Genomic DNA, 22547 nt, shown 5'->3' on the forward strand with positions numbered 1-22547 from the left:
AAACTGTCAAGTGTCTCTGTCAGCAATCAGTCAGTCAAATTCTGCCTAATTGGCCAATAACGGCCTAATACTGTGAGGCAATATATGACTAATGTTTGTACACATGCTTGCAGTATGCTTACACCAACTGTTGAGGGGAACTATTACTCAGCTCCTTATTTAGACTAAAACCATTGTTTGTTGATGTAGTCCTGAGGGGAAAGGGCATCATCAACAGATAATATATCCTCTGTGATCAATAGGCGATATCACCCCATGCATATGTCCATGCGATGTCCAGGTCATGCACTTTGAAAGACAGTTATTGACTTATGGAGAGAGAGAGAGAGAGAGAGAGAGAGAGAGAGAGAGAGAGAGAGAGAGAGAGAGAGAGAGAGAGAGAGAGAGAGAGAGCTAGAGATCAATAATTCAGCAGTGGGTTTTTATGTGTGTGTGTGTGTGTGTTTTTCCCTCTGACCCTTTTACAGTTTGTCCCTGGTGGTCTCACAGCGCTAGCTCTGTCACCTACAGAACTACACATGTGTGTGTGTGTGTGTGTGTGTGTGTGTGTGTGTGTGTGTGTGTGTGTGTGTGTGTGTGTGTGTGTGTGTGTGTGTGTGTGTGTGTGTGTGTGTGTGTGTGTGTGTGTGTGTGTGTGTGCACGTGCGTGTGTGTGTGTGTGTGTTTCAGTGAGTGAGTATCCTTGGCTGAGCTCTTGACATGGCTGACCTCATCCAGAGGCATTCTGGGAACTCTCCCCTGTGTTGTGTCAGAGGAGGACGGGAAACAGCAAACTCACAAATCATTTCTCATCATCTAATGACGCTAATAGAATCCAAACACAGACGACAGACGAGAAGATCCTTCCCTCTCTCTGACTTTATCTTGCTTGTGTGTGTGTGTGTGTGTGTGTGTGTGTGTGTGTGTGTGTGTGTGTGTGTGTGTGTGTGTGTGTGTGTGTGTGTGTGTGTGTGTGTGTGTGTGTGTGTGTGTGTGTGTGTGTGTGGAGTGTGACACAATGCAGACAGCCACATGTCTGCATTGCAGAAAGTTGGCACAAGCATGCAGAAAGGAGGATAAGGATCAGATAACAGATCAAATGAAAAAAAAACATGGAACCAAAGAGAGAACAATGTGAGCGGTTCAAGACTGAAGTTCGGATGATTCAATGGAGCCGCTGAGCCTGAAGGTACAGAAACGGTCATCGTGAATGGACAAAAGATGCTGGGTGGGATGAATATGATTGTGGACATTGTAGTGGAAAATGTTTAATCGGTTAAGGCTTGTAATAAGATGATCTTTGCACAGAGAGGATATCTTAGCATAACGAAGACACTTGTCTGTTCAACAGAACTGCATAGGCTGCTTTGAGATGTGTCCAGGACAGTGGTTCTCAACCTTTTGTGGATCAGGGCCCACAGTGTTTCGTGGCCCACCGATCTGACCACTGATTGTCTGCTGTGTGAAGAGGTCAAATGGGTGGGCCGCGTGCATTTTCAGAGCATGTTTATTTTAATGATCAATCAATTGATTGTGTTCCACCTTGCATCAATGGAACTACAGTAACACAGTACATTTATTGGTATCACTTTTTTAATATCAATGTATTTTCATTCCAATCTTAGTGTTTTGCCAATTATTTGAGGGCACACTTGGAATATCCTCACGGCCCACCAGTGGGCCCCAGCCCACAGGTTGAGAACCACTGGTCTAGAATAGCATGGGACAACTGGAGACATGCAACCATTGCTTGGGAGTAAAACATGATTTGGCATTGGGAATTTTGCAGATGGCTTCTAAAGGGAAAGGGGAACAAAAAGTGTACAAAATAGAACATCCAGTTCATAAAGGAGCACATTGGATCTCTAATGTATTGCTAATTCCAAAGACACTCCTGGAGGGAGACAAAAGCAGTCATTTGTTAAAGGCATCCAACTCTTACAGTGGATGGATAGCGTTCTACAAGCCGTGCAAGGTGAAAGCTATTTGTCAAATTAGATGCTCGGATAGGGTGTAGAGGTGGGAGAAAACTCTACCTGCAACCTTTATCACACACTGGGCGCTATTGTTTTCAGTCCCATTTGTTTTGTGCACCCGAGGCTTACCATGAACTCCATGGCTTTTGCTGTTTACTGTGGAGTTTGCTGGGAGTGAACACAAGCTTGAACGGAGATGAAGTTCATATTTGGTTTTACAACAAACTGAGGGCTTAGATCACTGTGGTGTGGGTGATGGCTGATTCAAGCAGTCACACCTGGCCTGAGTCAAAGTAATTATACTCTTAGCTTCTACTTCATGGAAGTAGACTTGTGAGGTGCAAGTTTCAAGCACATACATGCTTCACCATACTGTCAAGCAATACTTTACTGTAGATATCTCAAGAATGCATTCAGAACATGCAAGTGTGCATGAAGGAGCTTCCTAAGATCTTAATGTCGTAACGCTCGCTTCAAGATTTGGACACACAAAATACTGTATGCCCTTCTCAGCACAATATCTAACAACTCGAGCACACAACGCATAAATAAGGCTATAGTCCTTCTCACAGCAGCTGACCCCAATATGAATACAACCAAAGGCACTTTACTGCATGTGATGCCCCCCCCTTTCCCCCCACCCTTCCTGTCTAGGTTCACTGCCTTCACTATCTGAATAAAGCATAAAATGGCCAAAGAAATCTATATAATGAACAAATGTGGTCTAATAACAGCATGGCTTCCATGTGTGTGGATCTCAGACTTTATGTTGCCAGTCTATCACGTCAGTACTATGATGGCAGTGCAGAATATTAACACTATGGGAAACACATGTGAAGAGTTACCTCCTTGACCTAGTCGCAGCGTGAATTTTGGCGCCGATCCATCGAGTGGTTGGTTGGCGAGATTCGCCCCGGATAGACACAGACAGACAGACAGACAGACAGACAGACAGGCAGGCCCTCTTCTAGATGGCTCAGCCACTACCGTGTCACACTCACAAAAAAACATCTGACAACTTAGTTGAACTGGTGAAACACTGACGTCACTAGTTTGAGTCACTAGATGTCAAACGTCAGAGACATGCTTGTTCGTCAGTTGACTTTGTTGCTCCTGGAACTGAAACGGGACGAGCACAAGGTCAGACATTCAAAACAGAACTCGCAAAGCATTGTGAACCGCCGTTGTTAGAGGCTGTGTCTGTTCAGTTACAGAGCAAGAGAATCAGTTGACTAGTGGACGGTCATTAACCACTTAAGCCCTATTAAACATAGCAATGCAACACCTTGTGATGTTAAATTGTTGCATGTACTCAGTTTTCAGCTTCAACCCAGCCGTAGCACGACTTGGGTACTGATGGTAGGTGTGGTGCTCCACCTCAGCAATCCATCTCCCAGGGGTCTAGCACATTGTAACGGGGATAGACTCGGTTGATACTGACAATAAGCCCCTCCGACCAACTTACTTACTGTCGTTGAAGAATTGGAAAGATATTTGTGGATTTAGTTCCTTATCCTACACAGGGGTGAAAACATAATAACCTGCCCATGCCTTCGGCCTGGCGGAGTTAATAAAAATAAACATTGACAATAGTTGTAAAGATTGGAAATGGAATATCATTGTTTGACCACAAATAAAGAACACGTTCGGACTGTGGACTGTTCAATGTTTCTGTGTGTTGACATTGTTCGGGGCTGTGCCTGTGTCACAGTAACCTTCAGGGCAGTGCATCATGTCTCAAAATGTAATAACGAATGTTTTTGTCTGTTGCTTGTGCGTGTGCACACGCACACGCACACGCACACGCACACTCACACGCACACGCACACGCACACACGCACGCACACACACACACACACACACACACACACACACACACACACACACACACACACACACACACACACACTTTCTTTGAGTGAGTATTTACTATGTTGGCTGATCATTAAATTAACCTTATTTGATGAATTGCTTATCTTAGCTTCACCAGAGTATTCGGTATTACGGTGGTTCCCAACCTTCTTACAGCTGACACAAGCTGAGACTCCCCCCCCCCCACACACGCAAGCCCTATATACTTCTCGTATGATATAGCGGAAATAGACGATCTACAAGCTCATAACGCATTGCATCAAACTTGTCAATTGGCTATTTTCATTATCATTAAAACTTTTTACGACTAAACTATTACGACCATTTTTGATGATATAATGACACAGAAATGCAGGTTATGATGTTGTAAAGCATGATTAAAATGTTGTACAAACTCCAAACAGGCAAGTCCTCACACACCCCCTTGTGATCACCCCCCCACCCCCCCAAGGAGGCCCGGACCCCCCCCCCCGGAAACACTGCAGCGTGACATCATCAATCTCTCTCTCTCTCTTTCCATTTCTCTGTGTGTTCCATGCATGTCGCTCCACCTCCCTAATGAACAGTAGAGGAACCGCCAATGCTACAAAACAACAGTGCCCAGGGATCAATTAAATGTAGTATACGTACATCAACGATGGTGATAGCAAATTGTGTGTCTGTTTGTGTGCGTGGGGGGGGCGGGGGGGGGCATGCATACCAATTTGCATTTATTTGTGTACAGCCCTGCAGCCTACGGTGTGTTAGGTGCAACGTAAGAGCCAATTTACTTCTGAAACAACCATCCCCTGTGGAGTGGATGCTGAGGTGGAAGTATAGTATCTGTATAGGCCTGTATATTAGAAAAGTACATTGTAAAACCCTGAGAATTATTTGAACTCTGAGAGTTTACAAATGGAACCAATGGGTGCTACTGTATGAGCTTCGGGCAGTACTAGAATTGTTCACCAGTAGGCATCCTATACCCGACACCAGATGTCCTACCTGACATCAGGGTCTACATTTCTCAACGGAAAAGTAGGGAGGCCACCTCCGACCACTGATGATATGATAGTTAATATACCCTACCATACAGATTGGATAAAATAACATTTTAGTCATTGCATTTATTTTCAGATATCAGCTTAAACACTGTTAGAATTTCTCTCACTTTTTCTGGCAAGACCAACGTTTTGATCTTCATCTGGGTAATTATTACTTTAATATGAACTCAGCTTTTCATACATACTGTGTGTGACAAGGCAATCAAAACACGTTCATCCCCCTCACTACCACATCTCATGCAACCACTTATGAATCAAATACAGGGAATGGAATGGAATGAAAAGTGTTTTCCGTAAATGTTCTTGACACATTCAATGCTTTTTTGTTCTTCAATCAACGTGAATTATTTTGTTTACCAAGTGTGTGGGACCCCTGGGGGTCCCCAAACCCCCACTTTGAGAGCACTGTACACAGTGCATAGCATACTTGCATGTACACTAAATTGCATGGCTGCTTGCACTCAACTCACTCAACCTTTACTGTACCTTTGATGTACTCTCTTTAAGCACACACACACACACACACACACACACACACACACGTATAAGCACACACTCAGGGCAGCTGCTCCACACACAGCAAGAGAACACTGTGTTCTGATTAAGCAGGCAGTTTTGATATAGAAAAGAAAACTTCCTCATAGTGGAGGGAAGGAGATGACACATTGTCCTAAACAGTGTTGGAAACATTGTGTCGACACAAACTGGGCTGCTGTGAGTCAGATAATAACTGGGGCAACACTGAGGCCATGGCCATGAAGGGGACATTCTGAAGTAGTGTCATTAATAAATGCTCCCTTATATGAACGATTGTCACAAAGTGAAGCAACCAGGAGGTGTGATGCAAGGGGCCCGATTCATACTTCGGCACACGTCAAAAATTGCTGATCTAAAGCGGGATGCGAGGCATTGTGAGCTTGTAGATCAGCTATTTCCGGACTGCGTCGTATGACGTAGCATAAATTAGACATACGGTAAGTAACAAACACGCGTTCAATCAGCAGGGTTTTGAATAAGCTGTAACTTTTATTGCACATTCCGGTTTGGTCTCGCAAACGACCTTTCGCCTTCTGAACTCGCCACCGTGGTCTCGACCAAACGCTCGAGAAGTAGGAGGACGAAAGTTGCCCCCGTGGGATGCTTGATCACGGGGCAGATCTGCACGATTCCTCACCGAGTTTAGGAATTGCAGGGGAGGTTATACACTGACCCCCTGGACCCGTGTACAAGCCAAGGGCAACTTCTGTCCTGGTCTGGACTTCGCGTTCCGTGACTGCATTTTACCCACGAGCCCCACTCGCTGTTCAGAACCAAAAGCCACCGGGGAAGGGGACAGCGGTGATGTCACAGAGGGTTCGAGGAGGTATTCCCTGGAGTGAGGGGGGGTCACCGTATTCCACTGAGGGGAGGGGACACTCCCCCGGAGAATCTTGAGGCTTTTGTGACACTCTGTCCTACTTTAGTTCCTGAAAGTCCCTCCCCTCTTCATAAACACGTCTACCACCCCCCCCCACCCCATCCCACGTCACACAAATACATAGGCTATCATTCATAGGTTTTTTTTGTTTTTGTATTTTCTTTTTTTCTGCGACAATACCTGCGACATGCTTCAAATCTTCATTTTGGCAAACCACAAATAAATTAAAACACAAACATTCATAGAACACAATATGACATTATTTAGGACGCTTTTGAAAAAAAAATTACATACGGAATTTAAAAAAAAAGAACAGAAGAAGCATTTTGCTGTTTTGTTTTTCCCCATATTTTTTTCTTACTTTTGTTTTGTAAAAAAAGAAAGAAAAAAAGTTAAAATAAAATAAAAGATATAGCTATAGCTACCAATCACGTATCACATGCAGATATAATACAACATAATTCAATTCACCCAGTTAGTGTCTGCAAACTACAGATCTAAACTATATCACAAAATTATTTCTCTTGGAAACCAGCAAACACTCAAGTTTTCGAGATATTTTGTCTTATAATACGTCATTTTACAGCATCCTCTGCTCACTAGCCAATGGATCACTATACAATCAACCCTGAAATGACGAGCCAAAATTGCAAGAGCACTAACACACCTTTTACTTTGCCCATGATCACATACCAGATGGTGTGTGGGGTTGTTTTGCTCGCGGTGGTAGTGTTATACACACACATTCTAGACATTCAAACCCATACACACACGCACACTCATACACTTCAGCCGTATTTTATACTGCGTCGTACGATGGTGTCAGGATGCACGCTTTGTGAGCTTGGAGAGCTGCTATTTTTTGGAACGTTTTTGAGAATTTGTGAAAGTTGCCGGCGCCTATACTGACTTTCCCAAAATAGGGACACCGAGCTGAAAGTGGCTAAGCTTCCTGTCCCATCTTCAGCTGGGTGGCACTCAACAACCCTTTCCAGAATCAGGGTCGGAGACGTCAAAAGCAGGCTACGCCTGGCTATTCCGGCAATCCAACCCACCAACCGTCCACCACCACTGCAACCTTCCTCCTCGCAGGAGAGGAGAGTGACAAATGCCAGCGCGGAGTAGGAGGCCTTGACATCCACTTCCTTCGTGCTCTCTAATGGCGCTCGGCTGAAATGTCAGACCAATTAGTAGCTCTCACTCTGACATTTAACTGGCAGCTAGCAAAAACAAACGCATCAGGACCACAGAGCGGATGAGCAGACAAAGAACACAAGCCAGCTGGCGTCCTATACGCATCCAACATGCTAATGTAGCTTCGGTGCTGAGCGTAGCGTTTACGTTAACATCGTTATGCGAATTGCGTGTGTGTTTTTGTGCGTGTGCCATTTGCATTCAAGTGTGTTGCGCAGTAATCGAGGCGAGTACGAAAATATTATCTGTGTGATCAGCCGTTCGGCATCCCGGCTGACATTTCAAGGCAGCCTAGACATCAAAGCTACCGCACTTCTCCCCAACCTCTTTGAGCGTCTACTCTTTCGTCTCTCTCTCTCTCCCTCCCTGCTATCGCCATCTCTCTCTCTCTCTCTTCCTCTATTTTTCTTTCACTCTCGACAGACATCAATCAGGAGAGCGCTGAAGCACCACTCCTTCGACGGCGATGACAGAGCCGCGCTCGTTTAAAGGACCACTCTATCCGTGTCAGCAATCTGCTCCTGTCCGTCTTCATTGCAGCTGCAGGGGGGCATGCGGTGTGCGCGTGTGCGCACACGCACGCCTGTGCGAGCGCACGTGTGCATGCCGCTTACTCAGAGTCTCTCCGGATAAGAGCATCGGCTAAGTGCCTGAATTGTAAATTGTGAATGGCAATCGTGTGTGTCCACCAAGCAAGATATGTGTTTGTTTTGGAGAACAGTTAGATGTCCAGCAAGCAGAACAGAGTACCGCAGGCACTTCTGGCCTTTTAGTTGTTAATTAATTGGATTGGAGAAAGGCGAGGCCTGTGCACACAGCAGACACGCTCACACAATAAATAAGATGACACACACAACAAGACGACGCAACAACACGGATGGTGCAAGGTGCAACCTTCACAACAACACTGCCCATGGGCCTCACAACTTATTCACTGTACAGCTTTTTCTTTTTTCCTCTGGTTAAAGGGTCACATCCCTCATACTAGCTCATTACACACACACACACACACACACACACACACACACACACACACACACACACACACACACACACACACACACACACACACACACACACACACACACACACACACACACACACACAAACACACACACACACACACAAACAATGCGCGTGTGGGCACACACACACACACACACACACTCACACACACTGAGGCTTGGCCATCGGCTATACCATCTGGTATCTAAATCATGGGAATTACAAGTCGTTTTCCTCTCCTGCACACATGATAATATGAGAGGAGAGAGCGAGAGAAAGGACAGAGAGAGAGAGATACAAGAGAGAGAGAGAGAGAGAGAGAGAGAGAGAGAGAGAGAGAGACAGAATGATGATTGACTGTCGTTCTATTTATCATACATTGTCTGCATGAAGCAAACTCGTGATATATATATATTTCAATCAATATCCATCTACAACAGTGAGCTCTAAATTTAGCCACGAGAGAGACAGAGTGAAAAATGAGAGACAAAATAAGCGAGCGAGCGAGAGAGAAAAAGAGAGCGAGAAAGAGAGAAAGAGAGAGAGAGAGCACAGCTCCGCATAAATTACAATCTTCATGTTGCATTGAACTGTGAACAACAGCACAGTCGAAGGGAATGAAGAAAGGGAAAAGAAATAGCAAATGAGTGAGCATAAACGCCAGTGCGCTGCCCGTCTATTAAACATTAACGGCTTCATTTATATGTAAATGATCCGACAGCCCGTGAGACGATGGAAAAGGTAATGGTGGATCAGTGCGATGTCATCAGCATATTGTCGCCGTCGTGCTGAAACCTTGTATCTCCATATTTCATCCTTTCATGTTTTTTTCTTTTTCTTTTCATTACGTAATGCCCTATTTCACACTCAGAATTTCCACCTGTAATGACATGCCCAAAATAGGGACGCAAGGTTGAAAGTGGTTAAGTCTGTCCGGTTTTGGACATACAAGGCTTCCGCACAACATCTACAATACATAGGAATGAGACAGAGGGGGGGAGTGGGGGGTAGAGGGGACAAATAAAGGGAGGACAGGGGAGTGTGTGTGTGTTGGGTGGGGGGGGTGGTTTGAGTCTTGTCCATTCAGTAGTCTTTCATGCGGGCCCAGCGGAGTCCCACACGCGGTGCCCCGTGTCCCTTTGCACGTGCGCGCGTTTACATGCACCTGAAATCCAATCCCAGTAACCCACACTCCGAGGCACGCACTCTCGGCGGGCAGGTTGTCCCGGCGACGCGCGCACGCGCACACACAAACACACACACACACACACAAACAAACAAACACACACCTCCCTCTCGAGACTCTGCAACTCCTGCTGAGGTTTCCCCGCGGGGGGGTAAATCTCTCAGGGAGAGATGAGAGAGGCGGGGATGAAACGAGAAGCGTCGCTTCTGGAGGACGAGTGACGATGACAGCGAATGTTCACTCTTCAAGAGTCTTTTTTTTTCTCTTCTTCTTTTCTTTAGGTGACATGAGAAACAAAAAAACCAAAGAAAACTAAACGAAAAGCACCCTCGGGGTGAAACGTAAGGGGTGAAGTTGAGTTAGCGTGACATGTTTTCCGCGTCGGGGCTAGCCGGGCCGTGTCCGGCTAGCCCCGGGGGGGTCTGGATCCGGACCCTCAGCCGTCTGACACGGGAGGAGACACCCAGCCGTACTTCTCATGGGTCTTCACCAGGGATTTGAAGGTGGCCTCCGCCTCCTTGCGGCTGAACGCCTTCTTGGACTTCCCTGCTTTTCTACAAATTCGTCCCTGTGCAGAGAGAGAGAGAGAGAGAGAGAGAGAGAGAGAGAGAGAGAGAGAGAGAGAGAGAGAGAGAGAGAGAGAGCTGTTATGACACACCGCTGGTTGACCAATACAAACAGCCATAGCCTCTAGCAACCGCACCCCCCATTAGGAAATGGCTTAGCGAAAATTTCCTATCAGCAAGCTCACAGTGCGTCACACAATGACCTCTCTTTTCCAATTTGCCCTCCTGCGGACCAAGATTTGATAAATGTTTGTGGCCAGTAAGGCCTTTTAGAGCAATAGGGGCCGTGTCCACAGAGAACGCCTGTTTGAACCTATCAACCGTTGAGATGCCAGTTATGATTCAATGTCGGGTTGTAAATTATTGGGTTGTCACATAAAATCAGGAGGATCAAATGACTGGCGCTCCTTTCCAAAAGTTGAGCTGTTTCCAGATTGAAGCGTCCAGGCCGCTGCACAAAAAAACACCGGCTGTCGGAAGCACTGAAGCACAATGGTCAGCGCTGGGAATGGAAGCGCACCAGCGCGTCTTTACCATATAAATACATAGAAGACTGGCATTGCCAACTCAAAAAGCATTCTATGTGGACACAGCCCCATACAGTCTATCAGAAGTGAAAACGTACCCTTCAGCACACGAGGCAGTAAGTAAATGAGTATGAACTCTATAACAACTTATTACAGTAAATGAAGAATGCAGATAGTATTGTGATTATTACACGGCTTGGTTGAATGCTCGATTCTGATTGGGCATTCATTGAATTTTACTGCTCATTCGCAACACCAGTGGTAAATGTACAATCTAATGGACTCTTTCTCTTCGCGTCAGGGTCCTACATCAGCCTGTCAGGGTTTACTTCTCAATAATGACCGCCTCACAGTTCATTATCATTCACATAAATGAACTATTACCCTCTTGTGACTGGAGCAAAAAGCATTGCATCCAGAACACTATAGTATTCTGAGAGAAGGTGCAAGGTGAAAGCCACCTTCTCTTCTTCACACACTGGGGCTCATACAATGCAGTGAAAAACAAAGACACAAAAAACAAAATAAGTGTGGGCGTCTTTGTGTGACGATAAAGCTGCTTGTTCTTATGCTGGCAGCAGCATCAGATGGCGCAGAGACTCCAGGGCAAGACAGGTGGGAGGATGAACCAAACAGCATTGTTTTAAAGTAGAGAATTATTGAGACGTGTGGCCGTGACACGGAACCGTGACAAACATGTGATTCACGGGTGAGAGTGTTGCTGGATTTCTAATAGCGCTGCTTGACTTGAACGAAAATCCGTAATAGTATTTTAGAGGCCAATTGCTTACAAAGAGAAGGGCACACACAGCACACACACACACGCACGCATGCATGCATATGGAAGCCAGACAGGCTGGCTAGCAGACTATATCAGCAGCCGGTAAACCAATTGTCTGTCACTCTCACTTCAACCACATTAAACAGTATAATCCCCTAAATTAGGCTCTTGTGTACTTGGCTGAACATCTGCGTTCAAAAGAATTGTTCACACACTTGTTCTTACAAAAGGAGATTAAAAAGCCTCGCTTTGCATTACTGCAGTGGGCTGCTGTGACTGCCTAATAGGGGGCATGCTGCTGTAGAAAGGCACAACACCACTGTATTTTCGAAAATCTCTGTGCGAGAGCAGTTTTAGGCCTACTGCAAAAAAAGAAAAAGTAGAATTGGCACCTCCACAGGGGTGTCTGAAGCATCATTTTAGGCCTTGTGGTATTAAAACCCCCTTTAACCCTATATACTTTGGGTATATATACTTTGGGTTCCCCATGGCTTTATACTAGGTCCGCTCCTTTTTTTAATCTACACCAAATCTACAAGCTCACGAGACAACGCTTCGCATTGCAGTGTGTTGTGAGCTTGCAGATTGGCTATTTTCGTCAAATGTTCACCCCAGAATAGGGATAATAGGATTCATGCGGTTAAAAATAAAACGAATGAGACTCCTCTAGGTGGGGTGGGGAACCCCTCCAGGCAGGGACCACTACAACTATTTCACAATAAGACACAGCTGTCCCCTATTGATGAATCCCCTCAAGTGGTCGTTATTGTAATGATCTAGTGTTTTGTCTTTTATTTTAATTTATTATTTTATTTTGTAGTAACATTTTGTTGGGTGTCCTGGTTTTAAAGCTGTGTTCCTTTCATTTTGTAGTAACCTAATGTTCTAGTGAACATTAGGCTACTACAAAATAAAAGGAGCTCTAGTATCTAGTGCGTTTCATGTTGTCCTTGTAGCTATTACCTGTCCTTACTCCAGTTTCATCTGTCATTCTCCTCCAGCCAATTAGCCTGTGCTAATTGTTAATCTTGTTCGCTGGTGGCCTGTTTGTACCAGCCAATCATGTTGATTGTCCATTACATTCACCTGTGTCTAGCTAGCCCTTGTGCCTTTTAAAGCCCTGTCTCTGTCAGTTTGTTAGATGTAATGGGCTGTTGACATTAGCCTGTTTCCGGAAGCGCGTTTGTGCCAGCCTGTTTATGTAGTTAGTTCTGAGGATGAGGCTGCACCTGCTCTCAGCCTGTTGTCGGGTAAACTCATTTTTGCCCGACAATTCCTGCCTGCTTATTACTGCACTTGGGTCCAGCTTCTGAATCCTGACAGTTAAACTTTCACATTCTCTATTTAGGCCCCTTCGTTCCAGATGACCCTCAGACTAACCTGATTCGTTAATTTGTTACTACTTTTGTACGCCGTCTGTCGCTGTGTGTGCATCTCAGGAATGTTTATGGTAATTCAAAATTGTCTGCCCCCATTCTGTCTTGAGTGTTATAATATTACAATACACGGTTTCAATACTGTCAGCATGTCACAATAGAAAGGAATTGTGAGGCTTAAATGGAGAGGAGGTGACACTGTAATACTGAGCGAGCTGGTGAGCAGGGTTACAGTTTCCATCCCTTTAACAACTTTGGCCTAATTTCAGCATGCCATCTAGTGACGCTAACCCTAGCCCTGGTTTCCACTCTCTCCCTTTTTCACAGGCGGTCAAACGCCTGTGGCACTCAGTTTACACACACGCACACGCGCACGCGCACACACACACACACACACACACACACACACACACACACACACACACACACACACACACACACACACACACACACACACACACACACACACACACACACACATTTGCACTTGAAGCACCACAATGGAAATAAGGTCTTTTTTGTGTTTTATCCTTTTGACAGATATGTAAACATATTATGTGTTCATGCGTTTTTATCAATCAAAACAAACAGCCTGAGTAATGATCTAGTGGCAAAATCAAATAGTGGTCCGTGGCCTAATGCATTTCAAACTAGGGGTCCTTGAAATTAAAAAGGTTGAGAATCACTGCACTAAAAACATAGATCCTGAAATCAAGCTGGAGGGAAATCCCACAAAGTGTCGCAGAAAAACTGCACTGCACCTATCAAAAGATGATAAGAATTGATAATATACACAGCCATAATTGAAAACTTGAACAACCCTCCAACCCTCGATAATATCACTATGACGTGTCATTGAGATGCAATACATCATACATTATCTCCATAGACATGTCATGTAATATCTATGATGATCTCTGCATATCTTAACATTCTGCCATATGGTTGCTGTCACCATCTCAAAATGGCTGGCATCTTGGAAATGGATTACTATGGTTGATTGATACCATCTAGGGAGTGGCTATGAACAGGATGTACCACTACTGCCACAGTACACAAAGTTTCTTATTTTTATTTGGATTATGATTGTGGTATGGGGGGCTCACTGTTTCCACTGAAAATGAATTGGTTCAGAACCCTAAAAGTTGCAGAGTGCAGATGCGATATAAACAATGGCAAAAGCAAGCGAAAAATCATCACTAAAAATTGTTTAAAAAAAAGAGAAACTGTAAGCTATTGAAAATTGAATTTCCCGCATGAAATGGTCACTTAGACCGGTCACATTCAACACATTGCTGGCCAGGCCTGGAATCGAACCTGGGGCAACTGGAGGGGCAACTGGATACTCCTGCTCCCCAGGCGGGTTCTCTAACCATTCAGCTATGCCACCCCCAATTTCAATAGTTCTGCTTAAAACTGGTGGAAACGCAAGCTGGTCCGTGGCCAGTTCCGTGAAAGCACCAAGATTCCAAGAATCTAGAACGGAACCAGTTCTAGAACCAAGGTTCTTTTGCTGGAAAACGGGCCTGTGAGAGACGCGCGCGCGCGCACGCGCGCACGCACGCGCGCACGCACGCACGCACGCACGCACGCACGCACGCACGCACGCACACACACACACACACACACACACACACACACACACACACACACACACACACACACACACACACACACACACACACACACACACACACACACACACACACACACACACACACACACACAGGATGAGTGTGTGCTCAAGGCCTATATGCAGTGCCATGTCAGTGTTTATCTGTCTCAGCTAAGCGCTTCGCTCTTTGAAGAGGGACACACTTGTGTAAAGTGGCTGCTGGGTAATCTTGTGAATGGAGATCAGTCAATGGGCGGGGAGGGGAACCCAGTGCATGTATGTTGGGAAGTAGCTCTGGGCTGGCGGTGGATTGCGTAATGTCAGACATGTATGGGGGAGGGGGGGGGCGGGCAAATGGGTAAACATACTAGGATCAATGGCGTGACCATAATATGGCCCTCAGGATAGTACTGTACATGGTTGGGGTTAGCGTTTGTGCGTAAGATCATTCAAGGCTTCTGCGCATGTTAACTGTTTAGATGCTGCTGTCCAGTCAGCACGGCTGCAATGCACAATATTACTTACTTAATAAATCAAAACATGGAGGGTCGCACTCAGAGATAAAAGTCTATATTCTTTATTATTCCTTATGCCACAAGATGACAAGATGACAGATGTTTCGGGTATCCAGCCTTCATCAGTCTGGATAGCCTAAGAGTCTGTCATCTTGAGGCATACGGAACAATAGAGAATATGGACTTTTATTTCTGAGTGCGACACTCCATGTTTCGATTTATCAAACAGTTTATTTGGACAACGCACCAGAGTGGTCAGAGCGTGGTGGTAGAGATAAGTTTGTTCAAGATTACTTACTTAAAATGACACATTGGTTCTAATCTTACCTGCGTGTTGCCTATTTTGACAGATGCCTATGCATACTACAGATATACAGTATGTTGGTTTACTTGTTCAGATAAGTTATTTAGATTTATTTTGGCTTGACCACAAATGCTATGAATGTTATTCAGATAGCATGTTGTTTACAGTCTAAGCGAGACATAGGTTTTGATGTAGTTACTTTGAAGCACTAAGCTGTTTTCTTTGCACTCTACTTAAGTGACCATTTACCTTGTAGTTTGTTGGCTAGGTTTCATTCCATTTAGTTTACTCTGATGTCGCACTTGTAAGTCACTCTGGACGAGAGCGTCTGCTAAACGGTAAATGTCAGAGTCCCTAAATGGAAGGGTTTAGGGACAGTTTTCAACAGTGGCATGGCCACAAGAGTGGTGTTGGTGACTTCTGTCGTTAAGTGCTATCCACTTTAAATGACACCTGATTATTTGCTCTGTCCCTGCAGTGAGAGCAGAGTGCGGTGTCTCAAGGTTGAGGCCGCTGTGTGTTTGTGTTGTTCCTGTTGTCATGGTCATCAGACTGCGTTTGAAGCTTTCTGTCCAAGCATTGATGATAAAAAAACAGGCAAAAGAGATACGTTTTTCACGCTAATTGATAATAGCTGATCTACATCTGCTGATTCTGATCTGAGCTTCTAGATATCTATTTTTGAAAAATTGTGAAAACATTTTAATAATTTTTGAAATGTTTTAAGTAACAAAACAAGTATTTTATGGTGGTCACTGGCACAACATATCTACAGATGTGAGTCTACGGCTGAATACATATCAATTTCCTTGACATGAAAATGTAGAACCACAGGTATAAGTGTACTCTCCTCTCCGCCGAGGTGCGTTTGTGTTTTTTGAACATGTGTATACACGCACATACACATGGCGACGCGTTCAATATGTGTGTTCATGTTTGCCCCTACATCAGCTCACCTGTTTGTCACTCTGCACATCCACTCACTCTAAAAATAGAGACAGCTTCTAAGCAAGCCGCCTCCATGTTGACACAGGGAGCCAGTGTGAAAGAACATAATCTATATTTATATATGAATATCTATATGTATACTATTGTAAAGCCTTGTGTTCTATAAAGGCTTGTTTGTCATTGCACAATGCAGGGGAGACCGGTAAATCAGCCAGACAATCAGGGCATGTATGCACATGCCCTGAATGTGCGCACACACACAAATTCATGCACAGACAGGCACACACACACACACACACACACACACACACACACACACACACACACACACACACACACACACACACACACACACACACACACACACACACACACACACACACAGACAGACAGACAGACAGACAGGCTCACGCACACACACGCACACACGCACGTACGTACGCACGCGCACACACACACACACACACACACACACACACACACACACACACACACACACACACACGTGCGTGCGTGCACACACAATTAATCAATATTGCTTCCATTAGTAAGCTACAGAGGGAAGACACTGCACTATAATTAGGAAGCACTGCAGAGCAGCAAGCTCATCACCCCAAGCAACAAATCTAGATAAACACATGGTGTTAGGGAGCTATTTTAGAGGGGGATGGAACCACAGTTCTTTTTTTTTTTTTATATATGTATGGAGAAACATTTTTCATCATATGAACCATGAAGTTTGAACAAATGATTCACACACTGACAGACAGACAGACACGTGGCCATAGGTCAGTGGTTCTCAACCTGTGGGCCAGTGAGGATATTACAAGTGGGCCCCCAAATATTTTGCAAAAAACACAAAAGATTTTCAAGATAATATAACATTCATTCGTTCACAATCGATTGACACGATCATAAAAAATAAACATGCTCCCTCTGAAAATTGCGGCTGCCATGTTAAGTGGTCGGATGGGTGGACTGCGAACACTTTTGTGTTCAAGTGGGCCCTGATCCAGAAAAGGTTGAGAGCCACTATCATAGGTAAACATGTTTCTGGACTCTTGGCCGGCCCCCTCTATCAGATGCATGAGGACAAAAGAGTGATATTCAGTTACATCATCACATCACTGAAAGGAGAGAAAAAAAGCACTTCGGGTCTTTGGTGGTGGTGTTTGGGGGGGGGGGGGGGGGGGGTTCCGGTGAGTTTACATAATGCATAATATTTCCTGCCATAAGGCTGTCATAACAGTGACGTCAAAGGGTACAGAGCGGAATGCAGGCGAATAGAAAATATCATTGCTTATGCATCATGAGATACCGGGCTATTCTGGATGTAGTTAAAACAGGCAATCAGGGTTGCTATAAAATGATAACATCCCAAAGTGTGAGTTTACAAATAGATCCATCGGAATGGCATTGCTGCAGCTGGTGCAGTGCACTGGGAACGTGAAATACAGATTTAACAGGATTACATAATATGATCAGCTATGGGCGGCTGGTACCAGCTGACTACATCTATTTATCTATCCATCTACACATCCCTCCAAGAGATATGATAGGACAAAGGATAAGGTTTCTATTAAGGATAACGGCTGCCTGCTAAAGCTTTTGAATAGCTGAATGGTTTCCCTATATTATACTAAGAAATACCAACTATAGTATATATAACGGTTTGGATGTTGTGGAATTGTATGATAGATGTCATTTCATGGAAGCCATGATTTCAATCAAATGATGTCACTTGGAACAGATAGATAATAATAATGAGAGCAAGAGGAGGACCTTGTATCAAGCAGCTACTGTGTGTTCATTCCATGAAATGGCCGCCGAAAATGGCACATAAAAAGTAATATCTAAGACCAGGACGTTCCCTATACAGGAAGACCTTGGCCTCCAGCATTAAATACACAGCAGCACTCAATTCAGGGCAGATCTAGACAGATGTAACTATACACCTATTGCGTAAAGCTGTTATAGCGCATTAATAACGCATAATGCTGACATGCTGGCATTGGGTGTCAAATGACAAACGCTCTCATTCAGAGCATGTTGTGTTTTAAAACATCAATTCACAGGGCGATTGGATTATGACAGGGGTCTTCAACGTTTTTATTTTTCAGGCCAAGAACCCCTTATAGCTAAGAGAGATGAAGCAGGGACCTCCTCTATATTTATACTGTATAAAATTGTGTTTCAGATTCAACTTTTTTTTTAAAACTTGGTCTGCTCTTTTCTTCTACACCTATACCTCTTTGCCAAAAATAGCCGATCTACAAGCTCACAATGCAGATCTGCCATTGTTGGCTAAAGTTCGCCTCAGAAATTGAATGCTATATAGGTTCATGTGGTTATTGTAAAAAATGTTAATCATATCACACAAAGATTGGTGCCCCCCCCCCCCCCCCCACCTGTAGTAACTCTGAGGACCCCTCCCGGACCCTCTGTTGAAGACCCCTGGATTATGATGAAGACAGGAAAAAAAAAAACAGAAACCCCCTCTGACTCACCTGTCCTTTTACCAGGCTTGCGGCAAACTGCCTCATCACGGCCTCCACCGTGTAGGCGCTGGACCACCCGCGGGGGGTCAACAGCTCCATGCATATGGCCCCGCCGTCCAGCACGTAGCCGTTCTCCAGCCGCGGGGTCAGCACCCGCATGAAGGGCGGCGAGAAGGGGAAGTTGTCCGGGAAGGAGACGTTGAGCAGGATGAACTCGGTGTTGGTCTCCTTCATGTCCTGCCACAGCGCCGAGTCCTTGTCCACCTGGTGCAGCTTGACGTTCCAGTCGAAGAGGTTGTCGTCGACCAGCTCCACGGTGATGAAGTGGTCGCCGAGCCGCCGGATCTCCTGCAGCTCCTTCATGAGCCTCCGCGTCCGGACCTGGGTGCAGTGCTGCCGGTGGGGAGGCGCGAGAGGTGGTATCGAGGCGCCGGTGGTCGCTTTATTCCCCCCGATCACACCCCCGACCCCCGCCGTGTGCTGCTGCTGCTGCTTGTCCTTGGTGTCCTTGGTGTCCTTGTGCTTGTCCTTATCCTTACCGGACGGCTTGTCCTTGTCCTTATGCTGGTCCAGTTTCCTCGCCTTGATCTCGGGGGTGCTCAGGATGTTGTTGGTGTCGTTGTTGCTGGTCTGACAGTGCTTGGCGTTGTTGTTCTTCTGGTGCGTTCCGAGCCCTTTAGTCCCTTTCAGCGAGCCCTGGTGGTGCTTGGGGTCCTCCGTGTCCCGGTCGTGCAGGCGGATCAGACCGATCTTCCGCAGTAGGGTGGCCATTCTCTATTTTTCCGCCGGAGCGAAGATGCACCGCCGTTCGTGGAGCCCCTTAATTGTGCCGCAATCCCCGTCCGTTATAAACTGCCGCAGCCTTTGAGATGAAGACAACCGCTAGTGTCTCTCTCAGTGCAGCATCTTGATAAGGATCGGCTAAAAAAAGAACCACATAAAGAACATAAAAAAATAAGAGAAATGGGCAAATGTTATCAATTGTAGCATATTGATGTGGGCTATAATAAGAGATTAAAGCACGATTTCTCAAAACAGACAGACGGTTGTCTTTTTTCTTTTTTTTTTGAGCCAACACAGTAGGCTAAAATCTTCAGTGTTGATTTTATCCGTTTTGTCGTTTGTAACACCGAGAGTGTAGACATGTAGCTAACCAACGGGTCCATTTGGTTACATTTGTACACCCTCAGCGTTAAATGAACGCAGAAGATTTTTAGCCTATATTATAGCCTGTGAACGTATCGGCTGACTGCAGCAGCAGCGATCGGATACGTGCGCTTTTCATTGAAACAGGTTCCAGTGAGACAAGACAGTCCACATAAAATATGTAACATAACAGCTTTTATATAATTAGATTCTACACACACACTTACCTGAGACAGTCGATGCTTATCTCCGCTTCTTTGCTGTGAGTGAGTGAGAGTCTGTCTGGCACGGAATTGTGTGGTGAAATAGAATCCAACAGAGACGCTCCGGCTGGTCGGGTTGGTTATTATTAGTGTGGGACCTGCAGAGGAATAAAATGCCTCTGATTCCTGCGGCAGCGACACAACAAGACAAGAAGCCCGTTAATGTGTGTGTGTTGGACGGTCACGGACCCACAATCCTCCAGATTAATCCTCTCTTCCCTTCTATTCCTCCTGACCGACGCGATCACCCTTGTCGAAGTCCTAGGTTTTGCTTCCGTCGGATGATGCCTACCTGGCCTGAATGAGTAATGACGGCTCAAACCAGATAGACCAGACCCAGGGCCAGGACGAGTGAGAAAAAAGAAGAAGTGGGCTGGGACTTTCGACGTCATAGCTAAGCAAGCGGCTCAATACACCCTCCCCCCTTCCTCTGTTAATCACACATTTGAGTACATCCTACATGGCTATTCTGGGACTGGGTAGGAGGATTCTACAGGCCATGACTGAATTAATAAAAGCATTCATTAATTAATAATAGATCATAACAGATTATTAATAGGCCTAATATACTTTTAAATTAATTAACTAGGAAACACACACACACACACACACACACACACACACACACACACACACACACACACACACACACACACACACACACACACACACACACACACACACACACACACACACACACACACACACACACACACACACACACACACACACACACACACAGGCCTATACTGTAATAATAACCTATGGAGTTTCATTGTGGTCTGTGGTAAAAAAATAAAAAAAAAACTGGAAAAAAAAACAATTGCAGACAAACGATGAACTCAATTGCCTACCACTAGGCTATATCTATTATCATCTATTATTGTATATTATTGTATTTAAATGTCTTGATGAATTGAATACACAGGACCACAATGGAAACAAGCCCTAGGGCATTTTGTGTTATCCTTTGGCTTTTAGCATCATTGTATAATGACTTTTAGCATCATTGTATATATATATTATATAATCATATATTATTATATGGTACAGTTATTTTTTTCCCTCCTTTTTTTTCCCTAAAAACTAAACTGTCTGGAAAGTGTGGAAACTGATATACCACCCAGGACCTTTTTCACTAGTTTTCCCATTTTCTTGAATAAATATATATGTATAAATATGTAAGATAATTACTTACTAATATATCAAAAATAAACAGTAATTAATTCACACAGTTATTATGACACAGTAGTAGATGTGATCTTGCTGGAAAAAAAACCAATGTACGAATTCCAATCTGGCTTCAGAACATCTCATTCCACTGACACATGCTTACTCTATTTGAGCGACCACATCAAACATGAGGTGGACGCGGGCAAATACTGCGGCATGGTCATGCTGGACCTCCAAAAGGCATTTGACACCGTAAATCACTCTAGATTGATTGATATTAAGCTAAAAGCAATCGGTTTGGATAGCAAATCAGTGAACTGGATGCAATCCTATCAGGAGGGGAGAGAACAGGTGGAGGTGAACGGAACCCCCCCCCTCCCAGTGAGCTCTGGCGTTCCACAAGGAAGCATACTACGGCCTTTACTGTTATAATATAACAGTAAAGGCCCTATAGTATGCTAGTATACATATATTACATATATTATATGTAATATATGTAAACAGCTTGTGACTGCAATTTGTTCTTCTTCGCGGATGACTCGGCTCTACTGGTGTCGGACAAGGACAAATTGCAGGTCGAAAAAAACCTTAGCTTTGAACTCGGTAAAATCTGCACCTGGCTCGCAAACTATCATTACACCTGGGTAAAACTGAATCCATTCTCTTTGGGTCTAAAATAAACCTCTGCAAGGCCGATGGCTTCACAGTAAAGGTGGGTGACGATATTATCACAAGAAAAGAGGAAATTACCTACCAAAAGGAGTAAAGGAGTGTAAAACCCTACTCACTTTCAAAACTGCCCTAAAGATACACCTTCAGGAGGCTGCAATTCGAAAATGGCCCCTGTCTAAGTCTTAACCTACCCCCCCCCTACCCCCCCTCCTTCATTTTCCTCTTTTGTATATATATATATATTTTCTCTCTTCATACCAGTAACCTGAAAGCTGATTGTATGACATTCTGTATAGTAGTGTGTATATCTGACTGTCTGCCTCTTATATGACATCATGACTTGTGTGCATGGGGTTCTCATCTTAAACAAGCTTAGTGCTTAATGAGAGTTCCAGTTTAGTAGACCTTGTATTGTGAATTTGTACTTCCATGTACTGTTATGTACTGTCATGTACTATTCTCATGTCTTACTAAATAAACTACATCAATCA

At 44.6% G+C, this 22547-nt stretch overlaps 1 protein-coding gene across 1 annotated transcript; it reads right to left on the reverse strand.

The window, feature by feature from the left end:
- Positions 1 to 6529: 6529 nt before the first annotated feature.
- ube2ql1 (ubiquitin conjugating enzyme E2 QL1) lies at positions 6530 to 20512 on the reverse strand. The gene is made up of 3 exons (XM_080441344.1): positions 20176 to 20512; positions 18812 to 19723; positions 6530 to 10240 (listed from the first exon to the last, which is right to left on the reverse strand). The coding sequence occupies exons 2-3, from the start codon at positions 19571 to 19573 to the stop codon at positions 10109 to 10111; spliced, it is 894 nt and encodes a 297-aa protein (XP_080297470.1). The 5' UTR covers positions 19574 to 19723; positions 20176 to 20512; the 3' UTR covers positions 6530 to 10108.
- Between the last annotated feature and the right edge of the window lie 2035 nt (positions 20513 to 22547).

Source organism: Gymnoscopelus braueri, assembly GCF_963280865.1.
Source record: "Gymnoscopelus braueri genome assembly, chromosome: 11".
Taxonomy (NCBI): domain Eukaryota; kingdom Metazoa; phylum Chordata; class Actinopteri; order Myctophiformes; family Myctophidae; genus Gymnoscopelus; species Gymnoscopelus braueri.